The sequence below is a fragment of the Bufo bufo genome, chromosome 9 (genome assembly GCF_905171765.1).
Source record: "Bufo bufo chromosome 9, aBufBuf1.1, whole genome shotgun sequence".
NCBI lineage: Eukaryota > Metazoa > Chordata > Amphibia > Anura > Bufonidae > Bufo > Bufo bufo.
In genome coordinates, this window is record NC_053397.1 from 191,596,327 (window position 1) to 191,624,168 (window position 27,842).

The window sequence follows — 27,842 nt, forward strand, 5'->3', positions numbered from 1 at the left end:
AGCCGGGTGTCAGTTACACTGCTTAGAGGAGGGGTTAGGGCAGGGGAGTTACAGCCTGGAGTGAAGGAAGGGCTACCCTCTTGACTTCTAGCGTGACTACAGGAGATGGAGACGAGGACTTTATAAGTCGTTTTTTTCATGAATATCCATCCCAGGAAAGCGGCACAAGAATGCATTGAAACACAATGAGGATAATCTATAAGGTACTGGTAATAGTTTATTAAATCCTGGTGAAAGGTTCGCTTTAAAGATGCGGTTTAGCGTTTTTGGAGGGAAATTGACAGTGACCACATTTTTTAAAAATCTTGGTGCATTGTACAGAAAATGTGAGACTTAGGCCTCATGCACACGACCGTTGTTTTGGTCCGCATCCGAGCCGCAGTTTTTTAGTCACTTCAATGGGGCCGCAAAAAATGCGGACAGCAGTCCGTGTGCTGTCCGCATCCGTTGCTCCGTTCCTTGTGCCTCAAAAAAAAAATATAACCTGTCCTATTCTTTTCCATTTTGCGGACAAGAATAGGCAGTTATATCAATGGCTGTCCGTGCAGTTCCGCAAATTGTGGAACGCACACAAACGCCATCAGTGTTTGGCGGATCCGCAATTTGCGGACCGCAAAACACACAACGGTCGTGTGCATGAGGCCTTAAACTGTTTTAAAGATTTTTTTTTATCTACAAAAATTGACTGTATTTTTGTCTTTGTAGCATAATTTCAGTATATTTATACTTGGTAAAGGTAAAATCCTTCTTAAAGGGAACCTGTCACTCATTTCATGTTAAAGAGGACCTTTCACCATTCCTGATATGCCTGTTTTAATAGCTTCACACATTCCCCATGTAATAACAATTCTGGAACATCTATTCTTATGTCCCTATGTTGTGCCGTTCCTTTATTATTTCTACTGGTAGAAATTAATGAATTACTAGCAGTCTGCAGTAAGGGTACAGAGGAGTGGGGGGTGTACCTGCACAGTCTGAAAATGGCAGCACTGATTGGATAGAGTGAGACTGTGCAGGTACACACCCCTAACTGGTTACCACCCCTTTGTACCCTTACTGCAGACTGCTAGTAATTCATTCATAACTTCTAGTTCTTCGGTTGGGAGTGGTCCTAACAGAATATAGGGCGAGGGGTACGCATTCTGGCCATGGTCTTGGGTTTCCTGCATGGCTTTCTGGATCTTTAACTTCAATGTGCCATTGAGGCGTTCAACTCGGCCGCTGCTTTGGGGATGGTAGGCCGTGTGAAACGCTTGAGTGACCCATAATGCCTACATGACCTCCCTCATTACTTCTCCTGTGAAATGGGACCCCCTATCTGACTCAATGACTTCAGGAACACCTTACCTGCAAATCAGTTCACTGACCAATTTCTTGGCGGTATTCTTTGCATTTGCCTTTGCTACTGGGAAGGCTTCTGGCCAAAGAGATCAACACACACAAGAACCAACTCATACACACCTACCTTAGGTAGCTGTATATAGTCTATCTGCAATCTCTGAAATGGGTAAAATGGCCTCGGGGTGTGCTTGCTTGGAGTCTTCACCACTTGACTGGGATTATTCAATGTACAAACCATGCACCCTTGTACAAACCGAGCTGCTACTGTGGAGAACCCTGGTGCAATCCAACCAGCATTTACAACACTTACCATAGCACCTTTAGACAGATGGGTAGGCCCATGGGCCTCCTGTGCCATATACATTGGACGAGGTAAACAAGTCCTTTCTTTCTTTCTTTCTCCAGATTCCTTGTTCATCAACCTTGGCCCCATGCTTTGCCGAAAGTTCTTTTTGTTCAGGAGGGGCTTGATCAATCATTTTCTGGAGCATACTTACAGACATGTCTTTAGGATTCAGGATTTTTACCGGGGTGGGGGCAGTCTTTACGGGCTGTAGTGCGGCTTGTTTGGCCGCTTTGTCAACTCGATCGTTACCTTTTGCCTCCACCGTGGTGTGCCCTGACGTTGATGATGGCAACTTCCTCTGGTAACAACATAAGTTCATAAGTTCTAGTACAGAGTCTTTGGAATGCCCAGAGCGGGGGCAGACAGAATGCACAGTTTCAAAGTATGAACGTTATTAACAGCTTCTTCTGTAAGATGAAAGGGATCAGAAGACAAACAGTCATAAAGGGGCTGCATAAACATAGACGCGTGCCGTATCCAGGGGCGGCAGTATGAAACAAGACCCAAAAATACTTTCAAGTTCTGTGCTCCTTTGGGCACCTGTATCTTTTCCACTGCCTCTTTTCATCCGGGGGTGAGGTGCCGGGCATCATGTGACAGGCAGTGTCCAAGAAATATCACCTTGTCTTTACAAAACTGCAGTTAATGCCTAGAAGCTTTACACCCATTTTCTTGGAGAAAAATTAGGAGTTACAGAGTGGCAGCTTGAAAGCTGGTCTCTGTTTCAGCACACAAGTCAGTCATCGACATATTTCAATAAGACCACAGTTCCAGGAGGGGACCAGTTGGCGAGGACAGACAGTAGGGCCTGACTGTACATGGTGGGCGAGTTCTGGTCCCCCTGGAGTAAAACAGTCCATGTATACTAGTTCCCCTTGAAAGTGAAAGCAAAAGCAAAAAGATACTGACAATATAGATGCAGAGGTACACTGAAAAATGCATTTGCCAGGTCAATCTCAGTGAAACTGGTAGCTGTGCACGGAACTTGGGACAGCAGAGTGTGCAGATTGGGCACTATTGTGGTTTGTGGGACTGTGACTTTGTTGACCTCTCAAAGATCATGGACCATTCTATATGTGATTGTCTGACCCTTAACGGCCTTCTTCTTCATTGGAAATAGGGGAGTGTTTGCCGGGGACACAGTCTTGATGAGAACACCTGCTCAGAGAAAATCATCTATTTGGCTGGACACTGCTAATTCCTGAGCGTGACTCAATGGGTACTGTTTAACTTGCGGGGACTGACACCCGGGCTTTAGATACACCATCACAGGGGACACAGGTAATTTGCCTATGTCCATCTTTGAGGTGGCCCAAAGGCTCTCGGGGACCTGGCTGAGCAGACTCTTTTTTTCAGATTCTGTCCAATCGGGAAGATTTAATTCAGCCACCGTTATTGAAGCCATCATTGGGCAGAAAACTTCTTCTGGGACTCCAAAGTCTACGTGACTAGTCCCATCTGGGTGTAGATGGATACTGGCCCCGCGCGCTTGGAGTAAATCAGTTCCCAGAATAGGTTCAGGGAGATCATCCTTTACCAAAATTTGAGTGATAACAGTACTGTCTTTGATTTTTTGTTTGACTGGTTCAGACTCACGGCCATACACTGTTTCCCCAGTGAAACCCATGGCTGGGACGTGGTATGGACTGAGTATATAGGGTTTGAAAAAGTTCTGGTCAACAACTGTTTTGGCTGCCCCCGTGTCGACCAGGAATGGTACTGACTTTTTATTTCCTAAGGATATTGGGATATGTATTTGGGGGCCCCCGGACTCTACTTTTACAGGCTGAACCATCACGGGGGTACCGGTATCCTAGTCTGAAGACGGTGGTGATTGTGAACTAAATTGGCCACCGTTGTCTCTAGGACTCCTGGGAGCCCTGCAATCTCTTTTCACGTGACCTGGTTTGCCACAATTGTAACATTTAAAATCACGTTTGGCTTTGGGACCGGTGCCCTGCCCCATGTATTTAAACGGAGTAGGGTTTTTCTTCATGTCTAGTTCTAACCCTTTGGCTGCAGCAATTAATTGGGTTAAAGGGGTCACACACCAATCAGGTTTACAAGCTTTCAGCTTAGCCTGGAGGGTGGGTCAAAGCCCCTCCATGAATGCACATGTCAACAGTTTTTCTCCTATGTTTCCAGCTTGATCCCAACCCTTGTAGGTCCAGATAGTCCTTAGTCCTGCAGCATGTCTCTTCAGTCTCCTGAGGACCCTGTACTATGTCTTTAAGACTCCGGGAACTTTCTTCCTCCCTTTTATGTGCCCATTCTGTAAAAACCCTGACAAATTCAGTCCCAGACTGTAAAGCCTTGACCCAGTCTCTAGTCCTAATATCCATGGGGACTTTCTGTGTTTGTTCATATAGTCATTCACCATTTGATGTTGTGACTCACCCATCTTCAGCAACATCAGATCCTTCAAGTCAGTCCACGTAGCCCCATAAGTCACCTGTATCTGTTAAAGAGTCCTAGACTCCAGGGGTGGTACTCAGTCACACTGGCGGGAAGAATAACCTGTCTGGGTGGTCCTGAAGTTGTATCAGGTCCTCCTCCCATCACCTCCTGTTGTCCTGTTGTGGGTCTGGGTAGGAGTCTTGTCTTAGTCAGAACAGGGTCGAGTTCTACAGGTCTGTGTGGTCAGGGGGCACCACAGGCTTGGCACGCATTGGCCCAGTCTGGATTCTGATTGCCACAGACATTACAAGTCCATCCCTCCGGTCCATTCCCTCTTGGAGGTCTAGGGGCAGTTGGATATGGAGGAGGTCATTTGTCAGCGTCATTCTCTTTGGATTTCTGAGTATACAACAGTCTACCTCTGACTACTTCTCCTCTCCACCCCTCAGTTTCAACTTCCCCTGCCACTTTAACCCAGGTATTAACTACTTTTTCACATCCATGATCCTTTATCCAACCACAATGTGTCCTTCTGAATATTTCCCAAGTATCCACATTCGAATTTCCATTTTTCATTCCTACCTTCTTCAACACCCTGTCAATATTTTTCAAACTTTATTTTCCTTCCCTCTCTTCAACTAAAGTCTTAGCTGTTTTGTAACCCTCTGGTATACTGAAATTGTTCCTCATTTTGTATGTCAATCGTTTTTCACAGAAAGTTAAACAATTATTGAGATGTCTATTTTCCCTCAGTTTCCTCAGAATTTCCCCACTATATTTACCTAGTGTATTCTGTTACTCAGTTTCTTAACCAATCAAAACCTCACAAACCAGACATTGGAGTCTAAGGACTTTGATTACCCTTCCTGTAATTCTCCAAGATTGTCCACATACAATAAAGAACAAATAAGGCATATACTAAAACTCCCAAAACTAAACCAAAGACTTCCCAATTGAAACTGTCCATCTCTTAGGTCTCAAAATCCAAAAATCATAGTTATTTTCAGGTTCTTACCAAAAATAGGCTCAACTATAATAGGACTTATACGTATTGTGAGACAGTGACAGGTCTCACGCAGGTTGGAGGCAAGGAAGGGGTGGATAGTGCAGTCCACACCCCTGTTCCACCACAGGTGAGACAAGCTGGATGTAATCAGGCTGGCATAAAGCACCTCCCAGGGTGTCAGAAGGGGGAACTGTGTTACCTGTAGACAGAGGTCTGGAGGCTCTGTCTGTGTGGTCTCAGCTGGGCAAGGCTGAGGGACCATGAGGCTGGGAGATAGCCTGGAGTTGGGGGACGCAGCGACGCCTAGGAGGGTCGCAGGGCCATAGTCAGGCAGACTACTGAGCCCCAATCCCCCACAAGAAACAGTGAACTAGAGACAGTGGGCATACTGTGCTCTGTACAGCCAGGAGGCTGTGGGACATTGACTGACAAAGCTGCACGAGTTCACAGGGTGTGAACTGTAACTTAGGTGAGTCAGGAAACTCTGTGTTAGTTAGAGCCTAGCCGGGCAAGTGGTTTATTATTTTGTCATTTTGTTGTTGCTGGTGTTGCACAATAAATGCACTGTTTGGACATTATATCCGTGAAGTAACCTGTGAGAATGACCCCCGGAGAAGAGCTAACCCCCCACAGTATGTTAAAGGAAATCTAAATTTTTTATATTTATGCAAATCTCGATAATTAATATTCATAAGTAGGCGTGAGTCGTCTAGTGATGACTCTGCTTATTTATGCCTAAAATAAGAACTAACTAAGTTAGTTAATTGTCTAGCTACCTCTGTTACCTATACACTCCACTGAACTACACTACGTGCGACTTACTGCTACTACTACGGTCACTAAAAACACTATACACTGTATTATGAATAATAAAATATTTATTACACAATACAATTATACAAGTCTAATAATATGCTATATATATTTATAGATCAATGGATACAAATATATATACATATAGACGTACACACCGCAGTATAGTAACAGTACTACAATAAACACAATACAAACCTAACTACACTACACAATTTCCATTCCACCCCACACACACACACACTATCTATACATTACACTTACATACATTCATGCGTATATCAGCAACCCACCCGCCTGGCTACTCACTGTCCCTACAGGGTTATATAGACAGGGATGTAGCCGTGGGTTACAGGTTAGTGTAATACAGGGGATAATCTGCTGCTGGGTACTGCAGCAGGGGTTCAGGGCAGCAGCAGTGAAGGGGTTTGTAACGGATCTCCTGGCACCCCGACCGGGTACCTCCGTTGATAAATGCTCCCAGTGCCTCCCGAGGACTCCAAGCACTCCACTCGACACCGATACCACCACAGGAACCAGGAACAGGAACAGCTCTTACAAGAGCTAGGAGTAATAGCCAGGAGAGTATACACGTATAGCAATCCCCACACACATGAGACGAGGCTCTATGTTGAGTGTAAAACAGCAACTCTTTATTGAGGGCTACCCGCCCGTATTTATGCAGGTCCCCATCTGGTGGACACACCCCTAGGGGACCATATTGAAGACTGTGACACAGGACAGATATGCAGCAATTCAGGATACACAGACACAATACATCCCCACAATGCATCATGGTTTCCTCCTCTCTGCCCTGGAGACACCCGAGGAGTAATTCAATTATCTCTCAGGACAAAGGGAAATCGCCAATACACATGTGGGGACAACAGGACAGAAATCACCATTTAAACATACAATGTCACAACCCTTACAGTAAACACAGACATTTAACATATCCCCAGATAGCTCAAGTCTGAGTGCATATTATTAGGTGAATGGCACTCAGACTACATGAATACAATAAAATTAGCTATCTGGGTACCCTCACATAACATACAATACAATTCCACAGACAAATGGTTCTGTCACACACCTCAAAACCCCACATATCCCCATATGGCTTGGATCTGAGCGCTCAGATGCCACAAACACAGTCAAATCGCCATGGGGTTTAAATTTTGCATGGGCTGATGAGAGGGCCCATAATCCTGGGGCAAGAGGCTGGCAACCAGGCCCCTCCAAAACCCAGTGGCGAGGTTATTTTCGCCACAGGGTTACTGCTGTAATACAGGGTTCATACAGCCCGGCAAGGGAATTAGGGTTAACAATGTTTGTAGGCAGGGGTAAGGAAGGGTTACTACAGCCCAGCAAGGGAATGCTGGGTCTGCACACAGGGAATGCAGGAGAACTGGGGTGCAGGGAATTGCAGGGGATAATGCTCTGCAGGGCAAGACTGGAGTATAGGGACTCTGCAGGACAGGGCTCTGCTAGGCAGGATCAGTCCAGAAAGGGGTTAACTGCAGGGTAAGGGTTAACCCAATGCAGGCCAGGAGTGAATAGGGGTAAATCAGGGCAGGGGTATTAGGGGTACTGCAATGCTGGAGGGAAAGGGTTACTCAGCCATCTTTAGGGGCATGTGGGGCTCTGCCTCTCTTCATGGCCTCTCTTCCTTCAGGGAGCTTTTCGGTCCATCTTCCTTCATGGAGCTGCTCCCATGTGTCTCTGTTTGAGGCCGTCCCAAGAGAGAGAGCCTTTGTCCTGGCTTGGGCTAATATAAGCCAAAAAGAAGCCCACCTCCCCCCTCTTCAACAGGAGGGTGATGACATCATCGTGGGCGTGTGACGGAATGCTTGAACTGCCAGTTGGCCCCCTGAGGCTAGCTCAGGATCTGTACAGACAAAAGAAATCAAAGGAATTCCTGCCCAAGGTGTAAATGAGAGTATCCCCCAAGATACACCATGGCATCACACACGCCCACGTCATAACAGAACTAGGCTGATATATATATATACACTCCCCTAAAGAATTATTAGGAACACCATACTAATACGTTTGCCTTCAGAACTGCCTTAATTCTACGTGGCATTGATTCAACAAGGTGCTGATAGAATTCTTTAGAAATGTTGGCCCATATTGATAGGATAGCATCTTGCAGTTGATGGAGATTTGAGGGATGCACATCTAGGGCACGAAGCTCCCGTTCCACCACATCCCAAAGATGCTCTATTGGGTTGAGATCTGGTGACTGTGAGGGCCATTTTAGTACAGTGAACTTATTGTCATGTTTAAGAAACCAATTTGAAATGATTCGAGCTTTGTGACATGGTGCATTATCCTGCTGGAAGTAGCCATCAGAGGATGGATACATGTTCTCATTCTGTTTACGCCAAATTCGGACTCTACCATTTGAATGTCTCAACAAAAATCGAGACTCATCAGACCAGGCAACATTTTTCCAGTCTTCAACAGTCCAATTTTGGTGAGCTCATGCAAATTGTAGCCTCTTTTTCCTATTTGTAGTGGAGATGAGTGGTACCCGGTGGGGTCTTCTGCTGTTGTAGCCCATCCGCCTCAAGGTTGTGTGTGTTGTGGCTTCACAAATGCTTTGCTGCATACCTCGGTTGTAACGAGTGGTTATTTCAGTCAACGTTGCTCTTCTATCAGCTTGAATCAGTCGACCCATTCTCCTCTGACCTCTAGCATCCACAAGGCATTTTTGCCCACAGGACTGCCGCATACTGGATGTTTTTCCCTTTTCACACCATTCTTTGTAAACCCTAGAAATGGTTGTGCGTGAAAATCCCAGTAACTGAGCAGATTGTGAAATACTCAGACCGGCCCGTCTGGCACCAACAACCATCCCACACTCAAAATTGCTTAAATCACCTTTCTTTCCCATTCTAAAATTCAGTTTGGAGTTCAGGAGATTGTCTTGACCAGGACCACACCCCTAAATGCGTTGAAGCAACTGTCATGTGATTGGTTGACTAGATCATTGCATTAATGAGAAATAGAACAGGTGTTTCTAATAATTCTTTAGGTGAGTGTATGTGTATATATATATATATATATATATATATATATATTTTAGACATATTTACATATATACAGTACAGACCAAAAGTTTGGACACACCTTCTCATTCAAAGAGTTTTCTTTATTTTCATGACTATGAAAATTGTAGATTCACACTGAAGGCATCAAAACTATGAATTAACACATGTGGAATTATATACATAACAAACAAGTGTGAAACAACTGAAAATATGTCATATTCTAGGTTTTTCAAAGTAGCCACCTTTTGCTTTGATTACTGCTTTGCACACTCTTGGCATTCTCTTGATGAGCTTCAAGAGGTAGTCCCCTGAAATGGTTTTCACTTCACAGTTGTGCCCTGTCAGGTTTAATAAGTGGGATTTCTTGCCTTATAAATGGGGTTTGGACCATTAGTGGCGTTGAGGAGAAGTCAGGTGGATACACAGCTGATAGTCCTACTGAATAGACTGTTAGAATTTGTATTATGGCAAGAAAAAAGCAGCTAAGTAAAGAAAAACGAGTGGCCATCATTACTTTAAGAAATGAAGGTCAGTCAGTCAGCCGAAAAATTGGGAAAACTTTGAAAGTAAGGGCTATTTGACCATGAAGGAGAGTGATGGGGTGCTGCGCCAGATGACCTGGCCTCCACAGTCACCGGACCTGAACCCAATCGAGATGGTTTGGGGTGAGCTGGACCGCAGAGTGAAGGCAAAAGGGCCAACAAGTGCTAAGCATCTCTGGGAACTCCTTCAAGACTGTTGGAAGACCATTTCAGGGGACTACCTCTTGAAGCTCATCAAGAGAATGCCAAGAGTGTGCAAAGCAGTAATCGAAGCAAAAGGTGGCTACTAAGAACCTAGAATATGACATATTTTCAGTTGTTTCACACTTGTTTGTTATGTATATAATTCCACATGTGCTTATTCATAGTTTTGATGCCTTCATAGTCATGAAAATAAAGAAAACTCTTTGAATGAGAAGGTGTGTCCAAACTTTTGGTCTGTACTGTAAATATATATATATATATTCAAATATCACCCTTCCCTCTACAACGTACATTCAATCACCAGATCCTCGAATCGGGCAAACCACTCAGGGAGACACAGATATAGGCCTCATGCACACGACCGTTTTTTTTTGCGGTCCGCAAAACGGATTTCCGTTGTTCCGTGATCTGTGACCGTTTTTTCTTCCGTGGGTCTTCCTTGATTTTTGGAGGATCCACGGACATGAAAAGAGAAAAAAAAAACTAAGTCAAGTTTGCATTGAAAATGATAGGAAAAACGGACACGGATCACGGACACGGACGACTATCTTGTGTGCATCCGTGATTTTTCACGGACCCATTGACTTGAATGGGTCCGTGAACCGTTGTCAGTGAAAAAAATAGGACAGGTCATATTTTTTTCACGGACTGGAAAAACGGATCACGAACGTGGAAGCCAAACGGTGCATTTTCCGATTTTTCCACGGACCCATTGAAAGTTAATGGGTCCGCGAAAAAAAACGGAAAACGGAACAACGGCCGCGGATGCACACAACGGTCGTGTGCATGAGGCCATAGTGTAAGATAAAGTCTCTTACCTTTTAGCGCTATTTCTTATATCTGAAAGACCGAAACGTCCAATTTGTCAGAGACCAGATGAAGTGTCCTTTAGTTGAGCCCCACGTTGGGGGCCAAGATTTTGTTAGGGAAATATGCCTTCACCTATGATTGTTGGAATCCAAATCAAAAAAGGGATCTGAGCGCTCGAGAAACTGAGACAAGCATTGGATATAGTTGTATCTGATTTCTCATAAAGACAAGCTCACGATATATAGGAAAGACTATCACATGACAAACATGACATTTGCGGTTATAAGATATGAATCATAACACCACACATAAACATACTTTTTGACCTTGTTTTTAGACATTATTATTATCTGTCTATTTAACCCTGTAAGCTCCATTTAGGACCTGACCTAAATCTCCCATATACATAAGATGGAGTACATGTTTATAGAAAATGGATTCTCGTCCCTCACACTGTCACACAGCTCTTTTTAGTAATTTGAGTGTATCATGATGTCCTGTTGTAAGTCGAAATTGTTTGTTAACACCAGTTCACTGCCTGCATTGGGTTCATAATGGAGACATGATGCTATGACAGATCTGCTTTCAGCGATCCCCACGAATCCCAATCGATTCCAATGACTTATATTGGGGTCTGTTGAGTTTTTAACTGTGCTATTTTCTTGTAGTCAGAAAAATATAAAGTAAATACCCTATTGAAATCTAATGCCCTATGGTACATCATCTCAGCAAAAAATGTTGTGCCGACATGTCTCATCATGGTGTGAAAATTTTTGTACAGTATAAGGCCTCATGCACACGAACGGTTTTTTTCACGGTCCGCAAAAACGGGGTCCGTAGGTCCGTGATCCGTGACCGTTTTTTCGTCCGTGGGTCTTCCTTGATTTTTGGAGGATCCACGGACATGAAAAAAAAGTCGTTTTGGTGTCCGCCTGGCCGTGCAGAGCCAAACGGATCCGTCCTGAATTACAATGCAAGTCAATGGGGACGGATCCGTTTGACGTTGACACAATATGGTGCCATTTCAAACGGATCTGTCCCCATTGACTTTCAATGTAAAGTCTGGAGTCCCTTTTATACCATCGGATCGGAGTTTTCTCCAATCCGATGGTATATTTTAACTTGAAGCGTCCCCATCACCATGGGAACGCCTCTATGTTAGAATATACTGTCGGATATGAGTTAGATCGTGAAACCTCATTTCCGACAGTATATTCTAACACAGAGGCGTTCCCATGGTGATGGGGACGCTTCTAGTTAGAATATACTACAAACTGTGTACATGACTGCCCCCTGCTGCCTAGCAGCATCCGATCTCTTACAGGGGGCCGTGATCAGCACAATTAACCCCTTAGGTGCCGCACCTGAAGGGGTTAATTGTACTATCATATCCCCCTGTAAGAGATCAGGGCTGCCAGGCAGCAGGGGGCAGACCCCCCCCTCCCAGTTTGAATATCATTGGTGGCCAGTGCGGCCCCCCCCCCCTTCCTCCCTCTATTGTAATAATTCGTTGGTGGCACAGTGTGCGCCCCCCCCTTCCTCCCTCTATTGTAATAAATCGTTGGTGGTACAGTGTGCGCCCCCCATCGGCCCCCCCCTCCCTCTATAGCATTAACAACATTGGTGGCCAGTGTGCGGCCTCCCATCTCCCCCCCCCCCCCATCATTGGTGGCAGCGGGTTACTAGCAATAGTACAATAGTAAAAGATTCATACTTACCTGGGAGCTGCGATGTCTGCTTCCGGCCGGGAGCTCCTCCTACTGGTAAGTGACAGTTCATTTAGCAATGCGCCGCACAAACCTGTCACTTACCAGTAGGTGGAGCTCCCGGCCGGACACGAACATCGCAGCAGCAGCCAGCAGCAGGTAAGTATGAATCTTCTACTATTGTACTATTGCTAGTAACCCGCTGCCACCAATGATCGGGGGGGGGGGGGGGGATGGGATGCTAAGTAACCATGACAACCAGGACTGTAGTAGCGTCCTGGTTGCCATGGTTACCGATCGGAGCCCCAGCTATTAAACTGGGACTCCGATCGGAACTCCGCTGCCACCAATGATGGGGGGGGGGGGGGGAGATGGGAGGCCGCACACTGGCCACCAATGTTGTTAATGCTATAGAGGGAGGGGGGGCCGATGGGGGGCGCACACTGTGCCACCAACGAATTATTACAATAGAGGGAGGGAGGGGGGGGGGCGCACACTGTGCCACCAACGAATTATTACAATAGAGGGAGGGGGGGGGCGCACTGGCCACCAATGATATTCAAACTGAGGAGGGGGGAGGGTCTGCCCCCTGCTGCCTGGCAGCCCTGATCTCTTACAGGGGGCCGTGATCAGCACAATTAACCCCTTCAGGTGCCGCACCTGAAGGGGTTAATTGTGCTGATCACGGCCCCCTGTAAGAGATCGGGTGCTGCCAGGCAGCAGGGGGCAGTCTTGTACACAGTTTGTAGTGTATTCTAACTAGAAGCGTCCCCATCACCATGGGAACGCTTCTGTGTTAGAATATACTGTCGGTTCTGAGTTTTCACGAAGTGAAAACTCAGCTTTGAAAAAGCTTTTATGCAGACGGATCTTCGGATCCGTCTGTATAAAAACTAACCTACGGACACGGATGCCAATCTTGTGTGCATCCGTGTTCTTTCACGGACCCATTGACTTGAATGGGTCCGTGAACCGTTGGCCGTGAAAAAAATAGGACAGGTCATATTTTTTTCACGGCCAGGAAACACGGATGCGGCTGCAAAACGGTGCATTTTCCGATTTTTCCACGGACCCATTGAAAGTCAATGGGTCCGCGAAAAAAAACGGAAAACGGCACAACGGCCACGGATGCACACAACGGTCGTGTGCATGAGGCCTAATAGTCTTAGGTTGGTTTCACAACATGTCTTTTGTTTTTGGAAAAATTCAGAATTTTTGGACAAAAAATGAAGCTGCAAGATGTTAGATAAGAAATTAAGAAAAAAACACAAACCCTTTTTAGGTGGCATTATAAGATTGTTTTCTTGAGTTTTTCTTTTGTTCTCTTGGCGCTTTATTTAACATCACAGTTAGAGATGAGCAAATTTTTCAAAAATGTGGTTCTGTCCGAATAAATTTGCAGCGAATTACGTAAAGAAAACGGCTATTTCCTGGCTGCAGAGAGCCTTAGTGGTGTAGAACACTATGCCTTGCAGTAACACGCATAGGGAGTCGGCTTTGGTAGTGAAATAATACTGTGAGTCCATATGACATGCAGATGACAGGTGTCACTCTTAGAATCACTGCACACTTCACTTAATTGGCAGTCATGGGGCCAAAACGGACCAAATAACTTGCGTATGAACTCAGCCTTACAGGTCGCTGTTAGCGCCATGAAGAAGCGCACTCCTTTTACACCGTCGTCAGCTGACTCCGCATAGTCTACAGAACCTGTTCTATTAAACACGTATACAAGTAGAGCCCCCCCGGACAGAGTGGAGAGTGTGTCAGCAGTAAGTGTGTGTTGACTTCATTGATTAATATGCCCTTCCTCTGATCCATCAGAACAATAACCCACCAAAAACGGATCCTGTCTGTGGAGCATACACCTTCACTCGGTCAGCATTTGCTCAATAATCCATCAGTATTGCTAATGCCAAAAAAAGCAGGAGTGGATCTAAAACAGAGATGACACATGAATGGAATATTTGCATGTCTTCTGTGTTTTGTACCCACTACTGCTTTTGGATACCAAATCATAAGCCAATTCTGATGGGACCATGGGCCTTACAGCTGCTACACAGACAGGATCCGTTGTGCGTCTCATTTTTCCTTTCTTCTGAAAGATCAGAAGAAAGGTCAAATAAATGATGATGTCTGCCAGGCCGAAAGACAAAATAGTGGACCAGTCATGAAGTGGGAAGGGTAGGAACAGCATAAGAAGTCCACAGAGTGGACCTATGAAATAGTGGTGAGGTGGAAGCAGCATAAGGAGACCACAGAGTGGCCCAATGACAGAGTCTAGAGGTGGCAGCAGCATGAGGAGGCAACAGAGTGACACGATGATCAGAGATTGTGAAGGTGGCAGCAGCATGAGGCCAAAAAGTGGCACGAAGACAAAGTCTGGAGGTCTCAGCAGCATGAGGAGGCCAGAGTAGCATGACAATGAGAGATTGTGGAGGTGTCAGTAGCATGAGGAGACCACAGAGTAGCACGACGATGAGAGATTATGGAGGTGGCAGCAGCATGAGCAGACCACAGAGTAGCACAACGACGAGAGATTATGGAGGTGGCAGCAGCATGAGGAGGCCACAGAGTGGAACAACAACAAGAGATTGTGGAGGTGTCATCAGCATGAGAAGGCCACAGAGTAGCACAACGACAACAAAGTGTGGAGGTGACAGCAGCATGAGGAGGCCACTTCGGCTCTGCACGATTTAAACATACACGTTCTCCGGCACAAAAGGCTTGGCAAATTGTCTGGGAATTTCAATCAAAGATTGGGATAATATACAGTGGGATGCGAAAGTTTGGGCAACCTTGTTAATCGTCATGATTTTCCTGTATAAATCGTTGGTTGTTATGATAAAAAAATGTCAGTTAAATATATCATATTAGGAGACACACACAGTGATATTTGAGAAGTGAAATGAAGTTTATTGGATTTACAGAAAGTGTGCTATAATTGTTTAAACAAAATTAGGCAGGTGCATAAATTTGGGCACCACAAAAAAGAAAGGAAATCAATATTTAGTAGATCCTCCTTTTGCAGAAATTACAGCCTCTAAACGCTTCCTGTAGGTTCCAATGAGAGTCTGGATTCTGGTTGAAGGTATTTTGGACCATTCCTCTTTACAAAACATCTTTAGTTCATTCAGGTTTGATGGCTTCCGAGCATGGACAGCTCTCTTTAAGTCACACCACAGATTTTCAATTATATTCAGGTCTGGGGACTGAGATGGCCATTCCAGAAGGTTGTATTTGTTCCTCTGCATAAATGCCTTAGTGGATTTTGCGCAGTGTTTAGGGTCGTTGTCTTGTTGAAAGATCCAGCCCCGGCGCAGCTTCAGCTTTGTCACTGATTCCTGGACATTGGTCTCCAGAATCTGCTGATACTGAGTGGAATCCATGCGTCCCTCAATTTGACAAGATTCCCAGTCCCTGCACTGACCACACAGCCCCACAGCATGATGGAACCACCACCATATTTTACTGTAGGTAGCAGGAGTTTTTCTTGGAATGCTGTGTTCTTTTTTCTCCATGCATAACGCCCCTTGTTATGGCCAAATAACAACATTTTTGTTTCATGAGTCCACAGCACCTTATTCCACAATGAAGCTGGCTTGTCCAAATGTGCTTTAGCCCACCTCAAGCGGCACTTTTTGTGCTGTGGGCGGAGAAAAGGCTTCCTCTGCATCACTCTCGCATACAGCATCTCCTTGTGTAAAGTGCGCCGAATGGTTAAACGATGCACAGTGACTCCATCTGCAGCAAGATGATGTTGTAGGTATTTGGTGCTGGTCTGTGGGTTGACTCTGACTGTCCTCACCATTCGTTGCTTCTGTCTATCCGAGATTTTTCTTAGTCTGCCACTTCGAGCCTTAACTTGAACTGAGCCTGTGTCCTCCATTTCCTCAATATGTTCCTAACTGTGGAAACAGACAGTGGAAATCTCTGAGACAGCTTTCTGTATCCTTCCCCTAAACCATGATGGTGAACAATCTTTGTCTTCAGGTCATTTGAGAGTTGTTTTGAGACCCCCATGTTGCTACTCTTCAGAGAAAATTAAAAGAGGAGGGAAACTTACAATTGACCCCCTTAAATACTCTTTCTCCAAATTGGATTCACCTGTGTATGTAGGTCAGGGGTCACTGAGCTTACCAAGCCAATTTGAGTTCCAATAATTAGTTCTAAAGGTTTTGGAATCAATAAAGTGACAACAGTGCCCAAATTTATGCACCTGCCTAATTTTGTTTAAACAATTATAGCACACTTTCTGTAAATCCAATAAACTTCATTTCACTGCTCAAATATCACTGTGTGTGTCTCCTATATGATATATTTAACTGACATTTTTTATCGTAACAACCAACGATTTATACAGGAAAATCATGACGATTAACAAGGTGTCACGGCTGAGGATGGGGGAAATCCTCAGCCGTGTGGAGCCGGGTGATGTTATGGCTGCTTGGCCATGAAGACAGGATTAGGGAGCAGGTCACCTCCTAAAGGCATCCCTAACCTGACCCTGACTCCTAGCTACATGAGCCAACCTTGATGGTAGGAGGGCTCATGCTCCGGAACCTAGAAGTCCCTGCTAGCCCCTCAAGATGGCCCTAAACTAGGAGCTGAGTAAGACAACCCACTCCTCCTAGACACGGAGGAGCAGGAGTCTCAACGGCCAAGCTGCTGGAAAAGGGGAGACATAAACAGCTCTATGGATATGGCAGGTGAACAAAGAGTTCCACCTACCTGCCACAGCCTTGCTGACTGGATCCCTGTGTAAGCAGGGTGCAGATCACAAACGCATCCCCACACAGGGACCCAGATCCATAGCTGCACAAAATCACATGTAAAACATCAAACGGACATCACACATAACTAGAAATAAACTTAATGAGACATTATGGTTATGACCACAGGGGTGGCTCTTACTGGCAGGTAGTAAAGACAGGAGGCTGCTTTCAGCTAAGCATGGCTGAAGCAACCTGCAGACCTGCAAAAGCAGTGAGGCTTTATAGGCCAAGAAGCCACACCCCACAGTCGGACACACCCAGTGCACACACACACACACACACACTAGGAAGGAGATTAACCCTTCCAACACCAGGGAAGGGAAAACACCACTTAAAGGGGACGTGCACACAATAACATAAAAAGCAAGTGCACACATACACACATCACACAAAACCGCATGCACAACATAGCAAGCTGCAATGGCACAGCTCAGACTGCTACGCTGCCACATACATACTGTTGCCAGCGGCAACCACAGGTGAGGCAAATACCACAGCCCTCACCTGTGATTGACAACCCAAGAAAACCGCTGACAACCGCATGCGGTTCAGGAGTCACGGTCATAGCCGTGGCCGTGACACAAGGTTGCCCAAACTTTCGCATCCCACTGTATTGTCAAATTTAAGTTTAGTTTTGAATAATTTTAATCAAGTTTTGGTTCCATTTAATATTAAATATTTAATTAATATAATTAAAAAAATTAAGTGTTGCCTAAGACAGGAGAGAATCAGCCAGTGTTCTGGTTATTCGACGACGTGATTGCGATGAAGAAAGCATTCCAAAAAACAAAATTTCTCTACACCTGGAGATGAATCCTGTCAAGATTGATGCAAGTGTGGTATCAGCTGCTCATCGAGCCAGATACTTCTGGTGGAACCTGCCTGGCATGAAAAGGCCTCTAGAAGCTACAGACAATGAGAAGACAAAGCTTCAAGATTGCTTGGAGCCCGGAAGAGTTGCAAAGTTTATCAAGATTCAAACCATAACTACCAGCCCCTGGTCTCTTCATCAGGGAAAACATCACGAGTTCCCAGTCATCATGGAAAAAGCTTAGAATCAACGTTGAAAAATATATGGCATCAGAGGTGTGTGAGGACGCCATCATGATAGGATTGATACGCCACCCAGGGCAGATTGTATATGTGGGCGACATACAGAATATAACCAGGAAACAGATTTAAGAATGGGGACAATTTGATCTGATAATTGGCGGCAGTTCTTGTAATGAATTATCTGTGGTTAACCCCCACCGGAAAGGCCTTTATGGGGTCAGTTTGACTTTCCACGATTACTCAATAAAGTGTTGCCTAAAACAGGAGAGAATCGGCCAGTCTTCTGGTTATTTGAGAACGTGGTTGCGATGGAGAAAGCATTCCAAAAACAATTTCTCTCCACCTGGAGTAGAATCCTGTCAAAACTGATGCAAGTGCGGTATCAGCTGCTCATCGAGCCAGATACTTCTGGGGGAACCCAAAATATATATTTATTTTTGTACTGAAATAGACCACTATACGCTTTCACCACAAATAACTGCAGAAGTGAACTGAGAATATATATTTATTTTTGTACTGAAATAGGCCACTAAACGCTTTTACCACAAATAAATGCAACAGTGATCTGCGTATATATTTTTCTTTTTGTACTGAAATAGGCCAGTAATTGCTTTCACCACAAATAACTGCAACAGTGAACTGCGTATATATTATTATTTTTGTACTGAAATACGCCGCTAAACGCTTTCACCACATATAGCTGCAGAAGTGAACTGCGTATACATTTTTCTGTTTGTACTGAAATACGACACTAAACGCTTTCACCACATATAACTGCAGAAGTGAACTGAAAATATATTTTTCTTTTTCCACATATATAAGCCACTAAAGGCTTTTCGACATAGCACTTGCACCCTAAGAACAAATAGCTGGAATGACAGAGCTGTATAATGGCTATTTGGATCCCCAAATAATCTTTCCCTGCACTTGTAAATCGCGTTTCTAGCACTGTTCCTAGCGCCTTCTGACGTCTCTCCCTGCACTAAGATGCTGTGAACTGATTCCTCCTTATCCTTTCCCTGCACTTATAAATCGTTTTTTCAGTTTTTTTTTTTCACAATCAGGTTTTCCTATTGCTGTCCCTAGTGCCTTCTCACATCTGTCCCTGCACTCAGAACGTTGGAAAATGTCTGAATCCAAGATGGCTGCCGTATTTATAGGACTGTGACAGGGCTGGCTGGCTGCTGATTGGCTGTGTGCAGGCATGTCAGTCTCGGTGATCCCGCCTTCCCAGAGTTCCTTGCCCCATGTTTTCAAACGTGCAGCAGCCATTTTAGGAAAAATATGATTCGTTACAGCGAAGCGCAAGGAAATTCGCATTCGTTGCGAATCAAGTTTTTCCTGAAATTCGGATCGAATTCCACTTCATCAGCTTTGATTCGCTCATCTCTAATCACAATGTATTCTGGGCTCTTGTATTAATAGTGATATTTTTGTACTGTACATAATTTTTGGTTATATTACCTTGCGTGTGTGCTCATAATTTCTACATGATTTAGGCCTCATTCACATGTCCGTGATGACATCCGTGACAAGATGGTCAGTGGTTTATTAGTGAAGATGTCCGTGACAAGATGGTCAGTGGTTTATTAGTGAAGATGTCCGTGAAGGATCCATGTTTGGTCCATGTGTCCGTTTCTTGCTCTGTGTGTGTCATCTATATTCCACGGACACCGCTAGTCTGCAATTTAATTTCCAGGGCATATTCTAGCAACCATCAGTGAAAACTACGGACCAAACATGGATAGCATCCATGTGATGTCCGTGGTTTTCATGGACCCACAGAATATAATGTGTGAGGGATCCATAATCACGGACCAAAATTGGGCATGTTTCCATGGTGTCAACACAGACCCATAGTCCGTTGAAAAACAGTGATGTGTTAATACACTCATTAAAGTCTATGGATACGCTGTGTGCAGAGACCACGGACAGCACACGTCCATAATTCACTGATGTGTGTAAGAGGCCTTACTTTGTTTTTGGGACTTTATATATATATATATATATATATATATATATATATATATATATGTTGCACTTTACTTTCTTTTGAATTTTTATTAAATTCAGATAAAATTAAATAGAATAAAACCATTAGGTATCAAATTTTACCACATACTAATTGTAAATAAGTGAATTATTCCCGTGAATGGGGCTCAGCTAGCATTGGCCTGAGTTGCCAACTATACAGAAATTCCTAGACAGTCCATAAAAATAGATTACTTTTTTCCTGTGTCTGTGAAAAAAATAGATGGGTCTATGATTTTTTTGAGGCTATTGGTACTTGACTAGATTATTTTAGTGGTAATTATCATCATTTTACACTCACAGTAAATGCTGATAAAGAGTTCTGATCAGTATATTGAGCTATAGACATGTATTACTCAGTATATTGAGATATAGACATGTAATCTTTATAGTTCATTATGGTTTTCCAATTTGTCAGTAAAAAATGTTTGCTGTCCGTGATTTTGGGATAAGTCTTTTAGAAAAAGAGAAAAATTCTGGTTAGCAACCCTGCCTTGGGCCAAACAAAGGAACTGATTCTGAGGGTCCAGCCTCTGTGTATATAGGACTCTAAGAGCCCTGTTTTACTAGGGGTTCATTATTGTCAGAGCTTGGACCCCCCAGGGGATCCGCTGGTACTCTGGTGGGCCAGTCCGATCCGATCAATTACAAACAGTCGAATAACCCCTTTAACTTATAACTGATTAATGCTGCCCTAAAAAGTGCTTATAAAAAAGTCAAGAAATTCATGGTGTTTTTTACAAGCCCCTCAAAAAATGCCAAGAAAAAGGCTTGTTGTGGCAGCAGCCTTAGTTTACTCGAATATATTTTTTTCTTCCAATAAGTAACCTAATGAACAGAAATCTAGGTATGCTCGGTGGACTAATATCTCTCCTTTCTGTCTTGGCATCCTACAGGGAAGATTTACATAAAGTAGATGTAATGAACTACTGCCAGCAGAACGTCAGCCAGTGCCTGCACTCACAGGGTGCAAGGAGCCGCGACAATGCTTTGCTATGGCAGGTGCTGTTGCAGATGTGTCGGCAGAATGGGGTACGTGGAACACAACGCTGCAAATCTGGCATGCATTAGCAGTGAACAAATGTCGCTTTGTAACATCCGCGGAGTGCTGTTTCAACACACGTTTATAGCAACGTCCATCATATATTATGTAAATATGGTTTCCCTTAATTAACATTACGCAGATTGCTTTTATGCCTGTGGTTTTCAGCCAAGAGTCCTGGTTTCTACTAACTAATTGCTGCGACTGTATGATTGTGTTGGAGCCACTGGGAGAATTTAACCCACCATTGCTTTGTGTCTAGTTAATGTTTAAAGGACCCGGTGGCTTGTGGCATTATATTTAAAAACTTTATAAAATGTAACAATTTATGCCGGTGAATACATTTAAACTGTACATGATTTACGAGGCAGTATGCGATAATGCAAGTCATGGGAAATATCAGGTTGGGGAAACTTGCTTCTAGCAGGCTGGATAGATTAAAGGGACACATCACATATTAACAGCCTATATGTGAATACTATATGTAATTTTATTTTTTTTTACAAAAAATTGGATGTTTCTTTGGATATAATTTTTGACATCACTCCATGGATTCTACCTCCTTCCCTTTTCTCCTTTGTTTGGGCAGTAAAAAAATCTTGCTTACAGCGAACTTGTCATGTGAAACATGGTGCCTGATCTGAGGACGGCTTGTTATAGAGGAGCTGAGCGGATTGATATATAGAGTTTTATGGGAAAAGATTCAGTATAACTTGGATTTGATTCAGTTAAATTCCTGCTCTGGGCTTTATAGTTAAGGAGGCGGTCCTATCAGTGATTGACAGCTCTCTGTGTATACACAGTCATAGAGGGAGGACTGTCAGTCACTGATAGGACCGCCTCCTGGACTTCTAAGAACAGAATGAGCAGACATTTAAATTAATGAAATACAAGTTATACTGAATCTTTTCCCATAAAACTATCAATCTGCTCAACTCCTCCTGCTCTATATCATGCTGCTGGCAGATTACACTGCATTTTCATGGTGACAGGTGACTGCCCAATTGTCAGGAAGATTATCAGGAATGAACATTCGTACATCTGCCTGTGTAAAGGTGCTGCAGATCTCCTTAAGAACGAGCAAAACTCTTGTTCATTGGGGGAAATGATCTTTGGTGCAGACTCCTCAATCATCATTTCTAGCTGTTTTTTTTTTGTCCTATTGTGATTAGTGCTTATATTCTTGATTAGATATCCTCTGCATACTGACTTTGGCTTAGCTCCAGATTAACCCATTGTCTGCTGACTTGGTTTCTGCTTACTCTGCTGATTTTTTACCCTGGCTAGCTGACTACTCTTCTGTTTCCCATTTGGTCATCCAGTAAGTTCAAGTCCATTTGTAGTTTTGGTGGGCTAATGATAACCAAATAACCAAAAAGTTAACAGCTCATTTTAAGGTGGGTTCCATTATAAGTAAAAGTGCACTGTTATTATTGAAGTGCCACTCCCCCAATAGAAATATCATTTTTTTTTATAATAGATTTAGTTGGACTATGACCTTGCTATTTTACATCTCTGCTTTTTCTTTAGTGTATAGATGGGAGTGATCTGGCAGATCTAATACTTCAAGACTGCAAGCGGGAGAGATATCGAAAAGAGCAAGAGTACAGTGAGCTCATCTCTCTGGGTGATGAACCATCCCTCATACCTGATGGTGCACAAGTGGATCTTCTAACTGGAGAGATCCCATCTACTGTTGAAATGTCAAAACGGGCTGTGGAAAAATTCACTAAGTTGCTGTACTTTGGACGAAAAAAAGCAAGTTGTCTACTTTACAACATACACCTTATGTCCTCTCTTCATATCATGGACGTCTCTCTTGAGGCTGTAGTCTTTCTGAAGACCACAATCAGCTTTGTTAACTCTTACACTACTCTTGGCTAAATTGTGAATTAACATTACCTTCTCAGCTGATGTTCCTCTCGTGACTCTTTCCCTGAGTTTCTTGCTTGAGCCTTTGACTGTTCTTCCACATTTATGACCTTAAAACATGGGATCTTTCCCTCAGTTACCAAATGATCAGTGTTATCTGCTCGGTGGACAATAAACTAGAATAATCTTTTACTTGCATGATATAGGCTTTCATCTGAAGATATTAAAGGTAACTTGTATGTAGATGAGGATCCTGGCTTTTTGAAGTCACTATAATGATCTGCTATAATAGATATGATATTCACTTTATTCTGTACTTTTCAGGGTTCCTGCATCTTCTTCCTTCTATACTTTGGTTTCTGAATTCTCTACTGCTGAGAAGACTCTGATAATCTTTACAGCATGTTCCCTTCCATCCAATCTTCAGTTAAAGACGCATGCATATGAACCTTTAATTTTTCTCTGCTCACACATAGTAGTTTGCAGGGTTGGTTAACCTCGCTTTGGTTATTTTCAGGTGTCTAAAGCCAGCCATACACTTGCAATAGCAATCTCTCCTGACTCCCTTCAGACTCCCCCGTACATACAAGTTCAGTTCAGCCAAATGTTTGCGTGTCAAGCAATATAGAGCCCCTTTACTGCAATAATACTCAACATAACTGGGAAAAGCTTATTCTAATTCATAACCCAAATAAACAAACTAAGCATTCCAGTTAGTTCCCAATAAAAAAAGACATACTTTATTAACTACCAATATAAAAAACATACAAGTACTTAGAGAAAGAATTCCTAAATAACATAAAGCTCCCAGGCTCTACTGCATTATCTCTAAACCGTAACTACAGTACTTAAATAATTATCAATATCTCACTGCAACTTCAATCCCAGCTAGTGGTGCACCACTATTATTTCAGTAACATGCAATAAGTAATCTCATCACAGTAAAAATTAGCTTACTGCTTGCTGTACATCCGAACGCCTGGGCTCCGCGACAGGCATTTTGCATGATGCTTCATCAGGAGGTGGTGCCAAGGAAGGGGAAGAGAGCATTAAGAAGAATCAACTACCTATCCCCACATGGTATCTACATTTCTTTCTGAAGAAACAACATGGGAGTCGGGGTGCCTGGGCATTTGGATTTACAGGGAGCAATGAGCTAATTTTTTATTGTGATGAGATTACTTTTTGCACATTCCCGTAACTCTCATAGCTTCTAAAAAAAGCTAGTGGCATTTGAAGATTTATACTTAGCGTGTGTGACCATCACATGAGGTGGTGTCACGTAGGTAGGGAACAGTCCATCTCCTAGTCTCCAGCCAAACCACTGTACCTACCTAGTTGGAAGATGTCCCTAGTCTGACTACGTGCACAAGCCCTAAGAGAAAATGGGGAATGATAGAACAAGTCAGGGCTAGAGAGAAAACAAATAGACAGAATCAGAATACACAAGCAAATCTTAAGACAAGCCAAGGTCAAAGCAGAAGGTCACATCAGTACAATAATCAGTAGTCAGAGGTAAGCTAGAGGTCAGAGATCCAGGAGTTTATCCAGCAAAACAGCAACAAGCTTGTGTGACTACAAAGACCAATCTCAGGTGACTGTGGCCTGCAGTCTCCTGTTTAAATACCCCACCAGCAGGGACCACAGGATGCTGATGCCGAGCTTGATTGGTCCAGCTTCCTAGTACTCTGATTGGCTGGCAGCCCCAGAGTCATCAGAGCTGGTTGCAGTGGCAATCAAGTGATGGCGGCGCAGCCGCAGAGAAGCAGGGACTGCAGCTGGAGCGATGGCAGGTAAGTACATGGTGGAAGGAAAAATAAGGAAAAGAACAAAGAGCAGGTGGTGCTGTAAAGATACATTTTATTGAATAGGTCAGTGGCTATACTACATTTTTATTACATGCAATAACAAAGTACAATCATCCCTCAAGCTGCAATGGCCTCAGGATACAATATTTTCAACATACAATGGTCATTTCTGACCCATCGTAAGTTGAAACTGGACTCAACATACAATGTCTCAGACCCAGATCCAACCAATCAATGCCACTTCTCTGGCAAAATAGCTGTATTATTTGCTAGTTATACGCTATTCCTTGTTTTATCTGTCTTAGTTATCTGCTTATTTTTCTTAAATCTTCATTTTCTCTTATCTTGGGTGACATTTTGGGGCTTTGGAACCGATTACCCAACTTACAATGGTTTCAAAATACAATGGTTGTCTTGGAACCAATTAAGATTATAACTTGAGAGACCACTGTATATAGATCCAGGTGTAGGTTTGGAAAATGTAGAATGTTTTTTGTGGCACAACCCTTTAAGTACAGTTGTTACTGTTTAGATATACTGGAGGAGCACCTGAAGGGATTGTTTCTCTAAGTACTTGTATGTTTTTATACTGGCATATAATCAAGTATGTATTTTTAGTTTATTTGGGCTGTTTAGTTTATTTGGGTCATGAACAAATTGGGTGAGAGAAGGAAGCCACTGCCAGACACTTCTGGTGGTTACTTATCTCCTGGGAGAATTATAATCCTCCTAGGAGGACCTTACCTTATGTGTATGGCCATTTACAAACATGCCTAATGAAAATCCTATTAATTTTCATAGGCTGATTATTTTTGGGATATTTGAGTTTCTAATGGATGTACTGCTGCTGTGAGTATAAACTGCAGAAAATAGGTTCAGTTCTATAATATAATACAATGTATGTAAAGGACCCAGCTCCTTTGGTACAACTTTAGAAACCGTTATTTTTCGGGGACTTTGCATTTTTGCATTGAGATATACACAAGTACAATATATATCCCATTCTATGTTTCTATGTGCTGTCATTTTAAATAACCCAGTTAGAGCTTTTGCATAAAGGAATTCAAGAACCTCCCCTCTGTTAAATACAGAAGGTATTTAGTATTAGCAAAAACATTTTGTCCCCTGCCTTTTCAACACTTTACTCTCTCTCACTATATATATATATATATATATATATAGGAACAGCACCTCCAGAGACAAATCGCAGGTGCAAGCTACCCGGCAATAATACAGCAAACAAATAAAGTAGCAGCACACCACTAAATGCACTAAGACTGAGTGAACAGGTGAATGTGTGAACAGGGTCAAATACATGACGCCAATACTTGCTAATAAGCAGTGAAGAAGCTCTATTATTGATCAAAAATATGTCGGGCCCACCAGACGACAAGGTAGCTCCTTATCAGATATACTGTATACAGTATATATAATTTATTTTAATTTTTTTACTGGCAATGTATGAAATCCAGCATTGTATAAAATGTCTAGACATTCTATAGAATGCCTAAAATATTCAGGCAAAGTATGTAACGCTTAATATTTCACACATTTACTAGGCATTCCATATAATGCCTAAAGGCAAACTGGCGAAGTACGGTATTAAATACTCCCTTCCAGAGGTTACCGGGCAAACAAGCGAAGTATAACATACTCCCTTCCAGAGGTCGTTGCACAGCAACATCGTGAAATTGCCCAGCGCCAGAGTCACCCCCATACAGCGACAGCGCCATAACACAAGTGAGGACAATATTGGTTTCTCTCTCTTGTTTTTTAGTAAGAAAGTTTTGTTCTCCCACTGTTTTCTAACAAGCGTAGTTTATTGAGGACATTTGCATTTCTTTTGTGCAAGAACAAGGAACAAACTATGAAGTGCTTGTGGGAGAAAGACAAGTGCCATTCAAAATGCCAGCCTTGCTAGTGAGGACACTACTGGTCTGGTTATTTTGTTTTTCAGTAAGAAAATACTGCTCTTCTGTTATTTTAGAACAACAAGTGTAGTTTATTTAGCATTTCTTTTCTTTGTTTTTTCAAATCAGTAAAGGCTTCTTAATATTTATTACTTTTTTGCATTTTATACCTTGCCTCAAGAATACTCATCCTTCTATACATATGTCTAGGCAAAAGACTGAAATAACAGACATTTCATGCTTTGCCTAAATTCTACAGAATGCCTAGGTATTTTATACAATGCCTGCATTTCATACATTGCCTGTAGCATCTATCTATCTATCTATCTATCTATCTATCTATCTATACATCTATATCTATCCATCTATCTATCTAGCAGCATTCTGTTATACATGCAAACAATATAACTAGGGATTATTCTGGATTACAGTGGTAGTATACCTACTATACATGAAAAATGGAAGCTTTTCTTGCACGTGTTTTCAAAATCAGATAGTTTTTATTAAACATTATTAAAAAAATTGTACAAACAGTAGGGACTCAGGTATCCTGAATAGCATTACATCAATAGATGAAAATGACATACAAATCCAATAACTGTGTCCCAGAACCCTATTCCCCCCTCCACCTTAGCGAATAGATGGTTATCCGGATCCTACCATGAGTACCTTCTTGCACATTTCTGATCAAACGTCTGTCGGGCCCATCTACCAACCTCAAGGTAGCTTCTGCAGATGGGTACCTAACACTAACAGAACTGCCTCTCTTGGACATAACCTAAGCCTACAAAGTTCAGGGCGGTGTAGGAACCAGCTACATTTATACTAGGGGCAGATGGGCGGGAGTGCTTAATCTAAAAGGAAAGAGCTATCCTCCAAACACACTGCAAGAAAATTTAGACTAGGACATCCAAAGTCACAGGTGCACATCCATAAAGCTAACATTTTGTTTGCTGTTTGTATGGTAGCTTTATGGATGTGCACATGTGACTTTGGATGTACTAGTCTAAATTTTCTTGCAATATATACTGTATATATACTGTGTGTGTGTGTATATATATATATACACTCACCTAAAGAATTATTAGGAACACCATACTAATACGGTGTTGGACCCCCTTTTGCCTTCA

The 27,842-nt window shown here is 43.0% G+C and overlaps 1 protein-coding gene across 4 annotated transcripts in view; it reads left to right on the plus strand.

Moving 5' to 3' along the window:
• The window catches only part of LOC120979751 (protein transport protein Sec16B-like), a 269,654-nt gene that overhangs the window by 111,110 nt on the left and 130,702 nt on the right, over window positions 1-27,842 (plus strand). For all 4 annotated transcript variants that reach the window (XM_040408708.1, XM_040408707.1, XM_040408709.1 and 1 more), the window contains 2 exons: window positions 20,977-21,112; window positions 22,653-22,880. In XM_040408708.1, the coding sequence (XP_040264642.1) occupies window positions 20,977-21,112; window positions 22,653-22,880 (364 nt within the window). The remainder of the gene's footprint in view (window positions 1-20,976; window positions 21,113-22,652; window positions 22,881-27,842) is intronic.